At 35.6% G+C, this 13471-nt stretch overlaps 1 protein-coding gene across 1 annotated transcript in view; it reads right to left on the minus strand.

Moving 5' to 3' along the window:
- Positions 1–13471, minus strand: part of PDHX (pyruvate dehydrogenase complex component X) — an 85527-nt gene that overhangs the window by 35102 nt on the left and 36954 nt on the right. The window contains exons 4-5 of the mRNA XM_053560571.1: positions 4559–4758; positions 1373–1471 (exon numbers count right to left, since the gene is read on the minus strand). Of these exons, the coding sequence (XP_053416546.1) occupies positions 1373–1471; positions 4559–4758 (299 nt within the window). The remainder of the gene's footprint in view (positions 1–1372; positions 1472–4558; positions 4759–13471) is intronic.

A 13471-nucleotide genomic window follows, 5' to 3' on the forward strand; every position in this document is an offset into this window, starting at 1 on the left:
CCGCACTCCTGCTCAGGCTCTCCCCAAGGCAGTTCAGCTGAGTGCCAAGTCCAAAGACACCAAAACAGTTCACAGGTAAGGCCTTTCTGGTTTGCAGTCTCGCTGCTACTGAACTTACAGTTGCGGGCGGGTTTAGACGGATTGAACACACGCGACCACTTGCCGGTTTTCCACTGTTTTTGTCCTCCTTTTGGGGTCCAGAAGTCTCTCGCTGACTCCCTGTATCCTCTCAGGGGTGATGATAGGCAGATCCCACCAGCGAGAGATGCCTGGAGTCCTATATCCCCAGACTCACGGTGCCCAGATGCAAGGAAGCTGTTACTCGGCTGCCATCTTGCTCCGCCTCACTGACTTGTTTCTTAAAATCTTCCTTCCCGAAAATGATTTTTTGCCCTCTTTCAACTTATAAAAATCCTGGCTATATTACTATTTCTTATAGATAAACATGGAATGAACCCATTGCTATAAAATATGAAATCCATTAGACATGTTAGTATTTCTGCCAATAGAAGTGCAGAACATATCACCAGGGAGGATTCACATTAGTTCACAAGCCTATTTGACTTATTATTGTCTTCTCCACTAAACTAAGCTCCAACAGAGCAGAGGCCACTTGTTTTCAAAGATACAAAATTTTTAACAGATTGAAAGACGCACCAGAGTTCTTGAATAGGAAAACCATCATCAAGAGGTCAGTTCTCACTATGTCAATTTAAAGTGTGTATAATCCCAGAAAAATAGCATTATTGCCCCCACTCTTATTTGTGGAACTAGATGAATTGCTTTAAATTCATTTGAATGAATAATAAAATATGAATAACCCAAAAAAAGAGGTTAACTGAAAAGGAAGAGCAAGGCTACCTCTATCAGATTTTAAAACGTACCATGAAATATTTATAGTTAAAAGTGTGGCACTAACTCATGGACAAACAGTTTAATCCAAAAAGAGACCCAATTGCAAACAGAAATTGCTTTGTAACATTATGAGGGAATAAAATTCAAATGAACAATAATGAAATTATTTTAAAAATTTTCCATGTTTTAGAAATCTAAATTTTATTGCATGCTAATTTTATACAAACTTAAAACAATACCATATAAAGTTTCACTATTCTGCACTCTAATGTTCTTCATTTATCACCATTTCTAAGGATCTTGCTTAGTTACCAAATTAAAAGTGTTCTTCAGTAATTATTCAGAAAACAACCCTTGCATAGAAAACAATTTACAATGACAAAAGCAATTAAAAGCATAAAAGAACAGTGTACCTCCTTTTAAATCTTAACACTGAATAAGCTCTTTTTAAATTCTCTCAGAAAAAGATGATCATGATAAATAATGAAACTGGCTATTACAAAAAGCAAACACATACTCTTTGGTGAATATCCCCCGAGGGCCAGTAGCTGTGCCCTGGCTGGCATCCAGTGCGTGTTTTTCCAGAATATTGCGGGCAGCTGGACTTAAACGGAACCTAAGAAGAAAATAGGAAAGTTAATAGAACCAACTTAACCCTTATAGATCTAAATGTCAACGTTTTGCTGATAATTAAAAAAATAAACTCTTATAATAAAGCTACAGTGTCTCCTATAGATGGTGACAGTCAAATAAAACAATCTGTACTAATTGGATATATTTAATTCTCAATTTTTTTTTTCATAAAAATCTAACTCATCAGTTCTCAACCTGTGGGCTGTGACCCACAGGAACTGTATTAAAGGGCCATGGCATTAGGAAGGTTGAGAACCACTGATCTAACTATTTTCTTTCTTTTTTTTTTTTAATTTTTTTTTTTTTATTGTTAAATCATAGCTGTGTACATTAGTGCAATCAAGGGGTACAATGTGCTGGTTTCATATAAAATCTGAAATATTCTCATCAAACTGGATCTAACTATTTTCTATTTCAAAATACTCTTAGTAAGAATAAATACTCATGAGAGAAAAGAACTTCTCCTTTTGACTACTCCACATAGCTCCTCAACACACACATCAGTAAAAAAATAACTATTTTTCAACTGTGGTAAACTACACACACAAGTTACCATTTTAAGTGACATTAAATACAATTACACTGTTATGCAACCATTGTCACCACCCAGCCCTACAACTTTTTCATGTTCCCAAATTGATACTGTTTCTTTTTTTTTGGAGACAGAGTCTCACCATGTCGCCCTTGGTACAGTGCTGTGCCATCACAGCTCACAGCAACCTCAAACTCTTGGGCTTAAGTGATTCTCTTGCCTCAGCCTCTCAAGTAGCTGGGACTACAGGCGCCCAACACAACACCGGGCTACTTTTTGGTTTTAGTTGCCATTGTTTGGCAGGCCCAGGCTGGATTCTAACCTGCCAGGTCTGATGCATGTGGCTGGTGCCCTAGCCGCTGAGCTACAGGCCCCGATACTGTTTCTTTAAACTACAACTCTCCCTTCTCCCCACTCCACTCTCCCCAGTCTCTGGCAATCATGTAGGTTCTACTTTGTATCTGTCAAGAGTGTGAACTCTAGGTAATTCACATAAGTGGAATCATACAGATCAATGTCCTTTTGTGACTGGCTTATTTTACTCAGCATAATGTTTTCAGGACTCATCCATGTTGTGGCACGTGTTAGAATTTCCTTCCCTCTAAGGCTGAATAACATTTCATTGTATGCATACAGTATTTTGGACATAGTAGTTGTTTTCACCATTTCGCTACTTAGAATAATGCCGCTATGAACGTAGATGTACAAACATCTTTTCCATTCTCTGCTTCGAATTCTTTTACATATGTATTCATAAGTGGAATAACTGATATGGTGATTCTAATTTCCTGAGGAAATGCCATCCAATTTCCACAGCAGCTGCACCATTTTACATTTCTACCAGCAAAGCACAAGAATTCTAATTTCTTCCCATCCTTGCCAACACCTGTTGTGTTCTGGGGTTTTCTGTTTTTGTTCTTTTGATAATGGCCATCCTCACAGTGTGAAGTAGTATCTCATTGTGATTTTGATTTGCATTTCCCTAATTTAGTGATATTGAGTATCTTTTCATGTGCTTGCTGGCCATCTATTTATCTTCTTAAGAAAAGTATCTATTTAAGTCCTTTGTCCATTTTTTAATTAGGTTGTTTGTTTTGCTGAGGTTGAATTATAGCCTTCTTATTTTTTAAGGACCTAAGTGTTTACATAAAAACACTTTTTAATTTATTTTTATTTTTTTAAAGCACTTTTACTTTAAATATATTCCAGAAGAATAAAAAAGGCAAAAACCACTATACTGATTTTAAACATCAGGAAAAGTAAGGCATACCCAAGGCCACATGGCTAGTGGTGTCTCTCTTCCACTAATCACCTTTAAGCAAAGTAACAAACATAAATGACTACAAAGTTCAGCCAAAGAAAATGAAGCAGATTAGTACAGATTAAACCAGGCTAGGTCTAGAAGTTTAAAACTAAGAAATGGAGAGGAGGGCGGAACCTGTGGCTCATAGGGGTAGGGTGCCAGCCCCATATGCCGAAGGTGGCGGGTTCAAACCCAGCACCGGCCAAAAACTGCAAAAAACAAGAAAAAAAGAAAAATGGAGAGGAAAAACTGTGACATTGCTTTAGCTGATATGGGCCCAGTATTATCAAATCTTTGGATTATTCAAGAGAAACTGGAATTTTATGTAAGATTAACTAATGATGACAGATCTCAAGAAAGTTAGGATATACCCTACTATCTTTGAAAGGGGAGATCACTGAGTCCAAAACATCAGTTAGACTGTTCTGATTTTCATGATAAATGAAAGAGGAAAAAATAAAGGGGAGTCGAAGCAATGTAGTTAGAAATAATTTGATGAAGGAAATTTAAAAATCACTATTTAAAAATATACTGAGCATTTTTTTCTGACAAGAACTGACAATAGTAAACTAAAGGTAAAAACATTAAAAGTATAAAGGTCTGCTTTTCTCTATGAAGAACCTTTTCTTATAAAGAAAAAGTAGCTTTGTATCATTATAGAAAACACCAAAATAAATAAAATAAACCTTGTTAGAATTTGCAGAGTCCATCAATTAAAGTTATATAAAGCTAACGAAAATGATGTTTATTAAGTATCTGTGTTGTTACAGAACAAGAGACAAAGTGAGCTCTATTCTGTGTCAGAAACCCAAAGGCAGAATAGTTTGAAAAGAAAAGCATTTTAAAATGAGAATTCCATTTTACATCAGTTGTACATTTGAAACTGGAATTTGCATAATGATTACAATTCCATGAGTGGGAACATAATATGAAGTATGATATACTGGATTCCATTAGGAATTTTAAAACCTAATTCAAACTCAACGTGGACATAGACTCTATTGTTCTCCACTGAGCAAGCACGGCTTTGAGAGTACCTGGAACTTAGCAGGTATTCGGTAACTATTCATTTACTAAATAATAGGATAAAATAAAAATTCTGAGGTCTGAGTATGCTAAGATCAGCAACTTCCTACTTAAATGTGCAAGGATGTTTGAATATGCTAATGACTAAAATACCCTAAAAGCTGCCATAATCTTTTTTTTAACAACCTTATTGAAATAAATATACTCACAGTGGTGTCCCAGGCGTGTGTTCCTTCTTGACAGGGATAGAAATCTGTGGCTCTGCTACCGGGCCCGGCACTGATGGTTTTGGAGCTGGTGATGGAGGACCCGCATCTTTGGGAATTTCAACATTTTTCCAATCTTCTCCTTCTTGAACCATCAAACCAATTAGCGAACCTAGTCGTATATTTTTACTTCCTTCTTCAACCTACATTTAAAAATAATAGTAATTGTAAAGATGGAAAGGCTCCTGACTATAGTAGTTCATTCCTTTGCTGGGTAATTCTGTACTGGTTAGAAAGATCTTCTTTTCCTTTTTTTCTTTCAGAATAGCACAGAGGTATGAACAGTTTGGTTACATAAATTGTTTTTATACTGTTTGAATCAAAGTTATAAATGTGCCCAGCACCCACAGAGTGCGCATTTTACCTGTTAAGTCACCCTAAATGAGCCTGATCTTGTCTGATCTTGGAAGTTAAGCAGGATTGGGCCTGGTTAGTACTTGGATGGGAGAAAGATCTTTTGAGATAAAAGCTACTTCTAAGATAGGTTTCTTCCAGCTTCCACCTACCATGTCTTCCCACTTCCTTCACCACACTCCCCCTTCAATTACTAAAGCCACCTCCACAAAATAAAAGAAGAATCTAGAATCTCTCCTCTTTCTTGCAGCTTTCAAATATAAAAGAACTACCATTATCTTTTTTTTTTCTTTTGGTAAAGATGAGGCCTTGCTACGTTGCCCAAGCTGGTCTGGAACTTTCAGTCTCAAGAAAGAATGGTCTTGGTGTCAATTAATATAAAACTAAAACTAAAACAATATGTTTTTATTTTTATTTTTTTACAGTTTTTGGCCGGGGCTGGGTTTGAACCCCACACCTCCAGAATATGGGGCCGGCGGCCTACCCATTTGAGCCACTGGCAATGCCCCTAAAACAAGATGTTTTGGTTACACATCTCAACTATTTGTCTTTCCCAGATAGTTTCTACACAAAGGCTTCAGAATTCCATGAGCTCAGAAGGAATTAATTCCCCCCAAATTTGTTTTACTAAAATGTAAAGCAAAATCTTTTTAGTAGACTTAGTCTGTAGAAAAAAACAACGTTCCATGTATAGACAGAATGGGTAAACCATTCTGTTAAGTATGGTTTACTTCTTTTTTTTATATTTACTTTATTTTTTTTTATTTTTGGCCAGGGCTGGGTTTGAACCTGCCACCTCTGGCATATGGGACCAGCGCCTTACCCCTTTGAGCCACAGACGCTGCCCTTATATTTACTTCTTTATATCTATTTAGCAAACCTAAAAAGTAAAAGCTAAGTAAGACTGGGATTTTTTTTAAATTAAGATAAATTTTAAGCATTTTAGTAGCATTAATTTATAAAAGGGCTGATTCTAATCATCTAATTCATTAAATCTAAATATCAAATAAAACTCATTAAAAACATCCCTAGAAAACTCTCAGATAACAACATTTTGTAAGTTCAGTATTGGAAAATGTCATGTCTTTAAAATTTTCTCACATTCCTTTCCAATTACTCTAAATAAGGTTCATTACAGATGTACTGAATGAATAATAGAATGATAGGCTGCAGGATGTTCACTAATACAGTAATAATAAGGAAAAGCATAACTTCCAGAATGAGTTTGACATTTCGGAGAACACTAATTTTGCTGCTTATTAGTATGTGCATTATTCTTAAAATAACAAGGCCTAAGTTTGAGGACACAAAACTTTCTAAGTTTACTAATTACTAATGGAAAAGAACAGAAGCAATGCTTGATGAAACAAAAGATACATTAAAAATAGGTATATAATATTGAATAAGAATGTTTAATAAATTAAAAGCTGTAAAAAATACTAAATAAACCAAGAAAAATTTAATTGCTTAGTTGTTAACTATATACGAAAAAAGTTTTATTTCTGTAGACTGTTCATTTCTCTTTACTGTGTCAAAAAGATGAGGTAAGACTATTACTAGACTGGGGTGGCACCTGTGGCTCAAGAAGTAGGGTGCCAGCCCCATATACCAGGGGTGGCGGATTCAAGCCCAGCCCTGGCCAAAACTGCAAAAACAAACAAACAACAACAACAACAACAAAAAAAAAAAAAACAGAAAAAAAAAAGAATATTATTAGGCTAACATTTTTCTTCTAAAAGAACTACTAACTCAAGATTACAAAGTGACTATTTTTTTTTAAATGATAGAAAAATAAGCATCATTTAAATGATATGAAATCCACTTGATGTTAATTCCTTTCAAAGTTGAACCAAAAATAGGATCAATATCCAAGTACAAAATCATTCAAATGCAAACCATTAAGAAACAAAATAGGGAAGTCTTGCTTAAAAATCAATTGATGGGCTGGGTGTGGTGGCTCACGCCTGTAACCCCAACACTCTGGGAGGCCAAGGTGGGTGGACTGCATGAGCTCACAGGTTCGAGACCAGCCTGAGCAAGTGTGAGACCCCCATCTCTAAAAATTAGCCAGGCGTTGTTCCAGGCACCCATAGTCAAATCTACTTGGGAGGCTGAGTCAAGAGGATAACTTGAGCCCAAGAGTTTGAGGTTGTTGTGAGCTATGATGCCACAGTCCTCTACAGAAGGTGACAAAGTGAGACTCTCTCTCTCAAAAAAAAAAAAAAATTGATTTTTGAAATCTGAGTCAGACACTACACTGAATCTGAAACTGACACCTCACTTTCTGTTTCATTTACTGTAAATCATCTAAATGATTCTTTTTTTTTTTATTAAATCATAACTGTATACTTGATATGATCATGGGGCATCATACACTCGTTTCATAAACCATTTGACACATTTTTATCACAGTGGTTAACATAGCCTTTCCGGCGTTATCTCAGTTACTGTGCCAAAACATTTACATTCTACATTTACCAAGTTTCGCAAATACCCCTGTAATATGCACCACAGGTGTGATCCCACCGATCCCCCTCCCTCTACCCACCACCCCACCCCCTTTCCCACTTCTCCCTATTGTTAAGTTGTAGCTGGGTTATAGCTTTCATGTGAGAGTCCCAAATTAGTTTCATAGTAGGGCTGTGTACATTGGGTACTTTTTCTTCCATTCTTGAGATACTTTACTAAGAGTATGTTCCAGCTCCATCCATGTAAACATGAATCCACAGAGAACTCAAACGCATCAGCAAGAAAAAAACAAGGGATCCCATCGCAGGCTGGGCAAGGGATTTGAAGAGAAACTTCTCTGAAGAAGACAGGCGCACGGCTTTCAGACATATCAAAAAATGCTCATCATCTTTAATCATCAGAGAAATGCAAATCAAAACTACTTTGAGATATCATCTAACTCCAATGAGACTAGCCTATATCACAAAATCTCAAGACCAGAGATGTTGGTGTGGATGCGGAGAAAAGGGAACACTTCTGCACTGCTGGTGGGAATGCAAATTAATACATTCCTTTTGGAAAGATATATGGAGAACACTCAGAGATCTAAAAATAGATCTGCCATTCAATCCTGTAATTCCTCTGCTGGGCATATACCCAGAAGACCAAAAATCACAACATAACAAAGATATTTGTACCAGAATGTTTATTGCAGCCCAATTCATAATAGCTAAGTCATGGAAAAAGCCCAAGTGCCCATCGATCCACGAATGGATTAATAAATTGTGGTATATGTATACCATGGAATACTATGCAGCCTTAAAGAAAGATGGAGACTTTACCTCTTTCATGTTTACATGGATGGAGCTGGAACATATTGTTCTTAGTAAAGTATCTAAATGATTCTTATACATAACATGACACTGACATCTTCACAAGTAGGCAATAAGAGTTTGCTACCATTTCAAATTTTGCCAAATCTAAATATCAGATAAAGCATTTTTAAACACTCAAAATGTTTTTTTCCCATTACAACAATGACATCATGAAGCACGAAACCCACAAGGACAAATAATATATCAAACTAGCACACTATTTGAATATGTCACAGACATGAAAGAAGTAATGTTAATCATAGTTCCACTTAATGTCATTAAAATCACTATGTAATTTAATTTCTTTGAATTTTTCTATTCCCTTAACTCAGTAAGAAATCTTTTAGAGGTGTGCTGGTTTTCTGTAGACATTTGGTTGTTGTAGTAAGAAGATATTCAAAACTTGTATAGAGTTAATAATAGAAGAATAAATAATATTCTTTGCCAAACTGTGTTTATTAAGCAAGCAGGCCTTTGTGACTGTCCCCTCTCCTCTATCCGAGTTAGCACTGTGCATGAACTCTGTTCTACCACAGCACCTGGAGCTTGACAATACTGCAAACATCCAGGGTTTTCCCATGCACTTAGCTTACTTGATCAAGGCCCTCTCTTACTCTTGTGTCAGTGATTTCTTAATATTAAATGCAAAGTTTTTACACTTAGTGCTATTAACTAACAGCTCATCAATGCTGAAATATCGAATCTTGACTCTGTCATTCAAAGCTGTGCACAGAATTCCTGAATTTCAATGCTGGTTCCACCACCTACTGGTTATGAAAACTTTTAATTTCTTTACCTCTATATGCCTGTTTCCTGATCTATAAAATGGAAATAATAATAATAGCCATTTCACAGAGTTATTATGATAAATAAATGAGTTATAGGTAAGACCCTTACAATAGTATCTCACATCTAGTAACTGCTATATAAATGTTGAAGATATTATTGTTGCTATTATTCTGATGGTGTTTTCCTCGGGAAGGGTTGGGAATTCATGCCTAAAGGCTCCCATATGGCTGGCAGCACAAAAAGGTAAACAGCAACATAAATAGATGGTAAGGTCTATGATAAAACTTTTTTTTTTGAGAAAAAGTCTCACTTTGTCACCCTCATAGAGGGTGAGTGCCTGGCATCATAGCTCATAGTAATCTCAAACTATTAGGCTTAAGCCATTCTCTTGGGTCAGCCTCCCAAGTAGTTGGGACTAATGGTGCCCACCACAACGCCCCACTATTTTTTAGAGATGAGGTCTTGCTCTGACTCATGCTGGTCTTGAACTCATGAGCTCAGGCAATCCACCTGCCTCGGCCTTGCAGAATGCTAGGATGATATAGGTGTAAGCCACTGCACCCAGCCTATTTCTTGATAATACTCACATGGAATCTGAATTTCATCCCTCAGCCTGGGTCCCTACTTTAGGGCCTCTGTACCAGAGCCATGGCCACAGACTGACCTAGTAATCACCTACAAGTTCAGTAAATATAGCTCACCTAAGTTCATCAGCGTGCCCAAGGGCATACCGAAGTCAAGACAAAAGATCTATGGCAGTGTTTCAACAGAGAAATTGTTTGAAGGGGTTCACCCCATTAAAGGTGCTAGTAAATATCTGTTTTAATTCTGATATTATAAAAGAATCAGTAAATTAAGGTATTATCTAAATGTTTTATTATTTAAAAGAGAACAATTTGAGAGCTACTAAGTGACTACTGATGACTACTGACTACTGCAGTTAGTGGAGATGAGCTGAGTCACATGACTGACTCAACTGGTTCAACACTGGTTTTCCATCAGGTCTGAAACATTATATAGTTTTAAACTTTCTTTGTTTGTTCTTTAATATGTATTGCTTAACTTATATGCACAATGAACTATGGTTTATAAGTAAGATATATAGGAAACACTGAAGATGAAAACAAATCAGTGACAAGCTACAGCACAGAGGGAAGAAGAAATTTTCACTAAGTCCTTGAATAACAGTTGTCTGGCTTTCAAATGCCAAGCACTGTTACAGCACAGTATTAACTTGTTTAATTCTCCTAATAAGCTTCTGAGGTAAGTACTATTATTACTCCTATTTAGAGATGAAGAAACTGAGACACAGAAGGGCTACCTAACTTGCTCAAGATCACAAGACTGGTAGGTGGCAGAGTCAGAATTTAAATGTATTCTGACATTAGAGATGGCATTCAATATGATCAAATCTATAACTACCTGATCGAAATGATCAACTAGGACCTCAAGATGGTACCAGCATTTCAAAAAAGCTTACAACATATAAAGTGGATATAACTGATTTAGACTATAATTCAAGGAGGACATAAACTATCGTTTCTCACAAAGTGTCATTTATTCATTTCCGTATGAAAAAATTAGAACCTAGTAGAATTTGTTCTAGGCTTTGAGATGTCATTTTTCTCAATTAAAATTTTCATGGTCTACAAAGAAAAATCAACTGATGTTTTCATAACTTCAAACAACTGTAAACTTTCAAATCTTAAATGAGACTTTGAAGGCAATTGTGCACAATTTAATCAAAAGGGTGGAAGAAGGAAAATCTAACAAATAAAATCATATTAAAAAATCTGTTCTTTAGAAAAATACCAATAACACAGTATTAGAGTGAGACAGAGCTAAAAAACTGAAGTATGTGAATAGAACTAAGAATAGCTATTCTGTTGTTTTTACTATTCAGATGATTAGTAAAAGCAAGTTTTTAAAAGATTTTAGTTTTAACACCCATGGATATTATCTTTTAGAAATACTTCTATTTTTTGGGTGGCGCCTGTGGCTCAGTGGGTAGGGCGCCGGCCCCATATACGGATGGTGGTGGGTTCGAACCTAGCTCCGGCCAAACTGTAAATAAATAGCCGGACATTGTGGCGGGCGCCTATGGTCCCAGCTACTCGGGAGGCAAGAGAATCGCGTAAGTCCAGGAGTTGCAGGTTGCTATGAGCTGTGATGCTACAGCACTCTACCAAGGGTGACAAAGTAAGACTCTGTCTCTACCAAAAAAAAAAAAAAAGAAAAAGAAAAAGAAATATTTCTATTTTTGAAAATCGTTTTGAATAATGGTCTGCCAATATAATAAGAATGTATCAATGAATATATTGGTAGCCGATAAGATACAAATTTAACATCTTACACCCATTCGCTCTCAAAATAATCCTAGATTGTATGACAAATTATATAGCAATCCTAAATATGCTAGAACCCAAACTGGATTAATCTCTAATAAAACTCCAAATATTATATGTCATCCTAACATTCTACTTTACTAATTTATCACTTAATACACCCACTTTCCAATTTGCAAAATATAAAACTGATGAACTGATGTCTGTAATCTGTAATTTAATATTTTCTACATGACAATTTACTAATGATTAAAAGGGAGTTTAAAAACTCTCCCAGTAATTGAAATAAATTGGAAATAAATCATAAAATCATTTATATTGACAGCAATTATTCTTTATTTACAGCATTAGGAGCATCTAAGCTTTTCTTCTGGTTCCAATTAAAATGCAGTAAGGACTATTTTGTGTTTAAAATAAAATTTGGATGCAAAAATTTTACCTAAGACTACATCCAAAAAATAATGAAATTGTGAGGGTAAAAGAATATGAAATCCTCTCAAAGTCTAATGAAACAAACTTCTAAAAAGAGAAAAATATATAATTTCTGATCATTTCAAAAATGTGGGCTAAAACTAAACACTAGCATTTTTAGTGATTCAAGTTTTAGGTTTATTTTTAATGTTTAGTTTTATAATACCCCTTGCTTTTCAATAAGCACAATTATCCAGCTCCTTGGTTCTGAAAGTAAAAAATCATTTTATTATGTGTGCTAACATGAGAATTATTTCACAATGTAAGAGAAAAATGCTATAGGTGTAAGTCTTGCTAGTCATTGGGGATGGGGGTGTAAAGACAAAAAAAAAAAATCACTGGTAATATCACCTTAATTTTTTTCTCAAATTTCCCCCATAAAATTGCACACATTGTGTTATGAACATACTCCTATTTCCATTATCTAAAAAGTATTTCTAAAGCCACAAAGGCCTAAAATATATTATACATACAATCTTTTCTTTCACAAGAAAATAGCTGTGACACTAAAGCTGCTATCAAGTACACCCACCCCTGCCCCCAACTTTTTTCAGAACATCAGGGGCAGATGAATAGGCAGTGCCGACCCACTGACATGGCTAGTAATTTGAAATGCATTGCTAAGCAGCTTAGTGGAAAATGCTATCAATTCTGGGAGACTTTCACAGCCAGACAATCCACAGCCTGCCAGAAGCACACACAATAAAATGCAGCTATGTTTATAACATATGGTAATTCAAGCAATCTTTTTCAAAATGCTGCATCTATTTGTCAAGAAAACTATTTTTGGTACGAATATTTATATTTTCCCAGTTATAAAGGTGCAGAAATTTTACCCTTTGATTCCTATTTCCTACAAGGAAGTTAACTACATTTTTAACACGTGTTTCAACCTGGCTGTCAGTATCACAGATGACAAGTAAAGGAAGTTTGACATTATTAGGATTCCAAAAAAAAAATATAAGTGGCTAGAAAAAAAGAGAAAGAGGATTTTCTAGTAAAAACTATAGTAAAAACTGTTTTAGACTCTCATCTAATTAGAGTATAACATTCCAGAGTGTGGTCTTTGAATAGAATACACAATGGAAGGCATTATATCCATGCTTGAAGCAGAGATGAGCAAGTGAATCAGAACTAAAAACACCTCAACAAGGGACTGCTAAGAGATGTGCAGCTTATCTGTTAATATCACAGATGACAAATAATGGAAGTTTGACATATTATAATTCCCAAAATAAAACATACAGGCACAAAGGGATATTTACAGGCCAGTCACAACCAACCAACCAATCATTAGGCAAACATACTGACCAACATACAGGTAAATGGTCACCAAGAATAGAATAAATAATTGTAATAATGGGAAAAGCAGTGTTTATTGAGCACTTGGTGGATAATAGGTCTTGGGAGGATTGAGTGTGCTCTCTCATAATCTTTCCCACTATCATTCCATAATATTGGTATTTTTATTATCACCTCCACTTTACTATGAAGAAAAAGACACAGAGGCTAGAGAAATTGCTATACATTACAAAACTAGTAAATGGCAGAACGTTTTAATTTAGCTGTATGAA

The sequence above is a fragment of the Nycticebus coucang genome, chromosome 14 (genome assembly GCF_027406575.1).
Source record: "Nycticebus coucang isolate mNycCou1 chromosome 14, mNycCou1.pri, whole genome shotgun sequence".
NCBI lineage: Eukaryota > Metazoa > Chordata > Mammalia > Primates > Lorisidae > Nycticebus > Nycticebus coucang.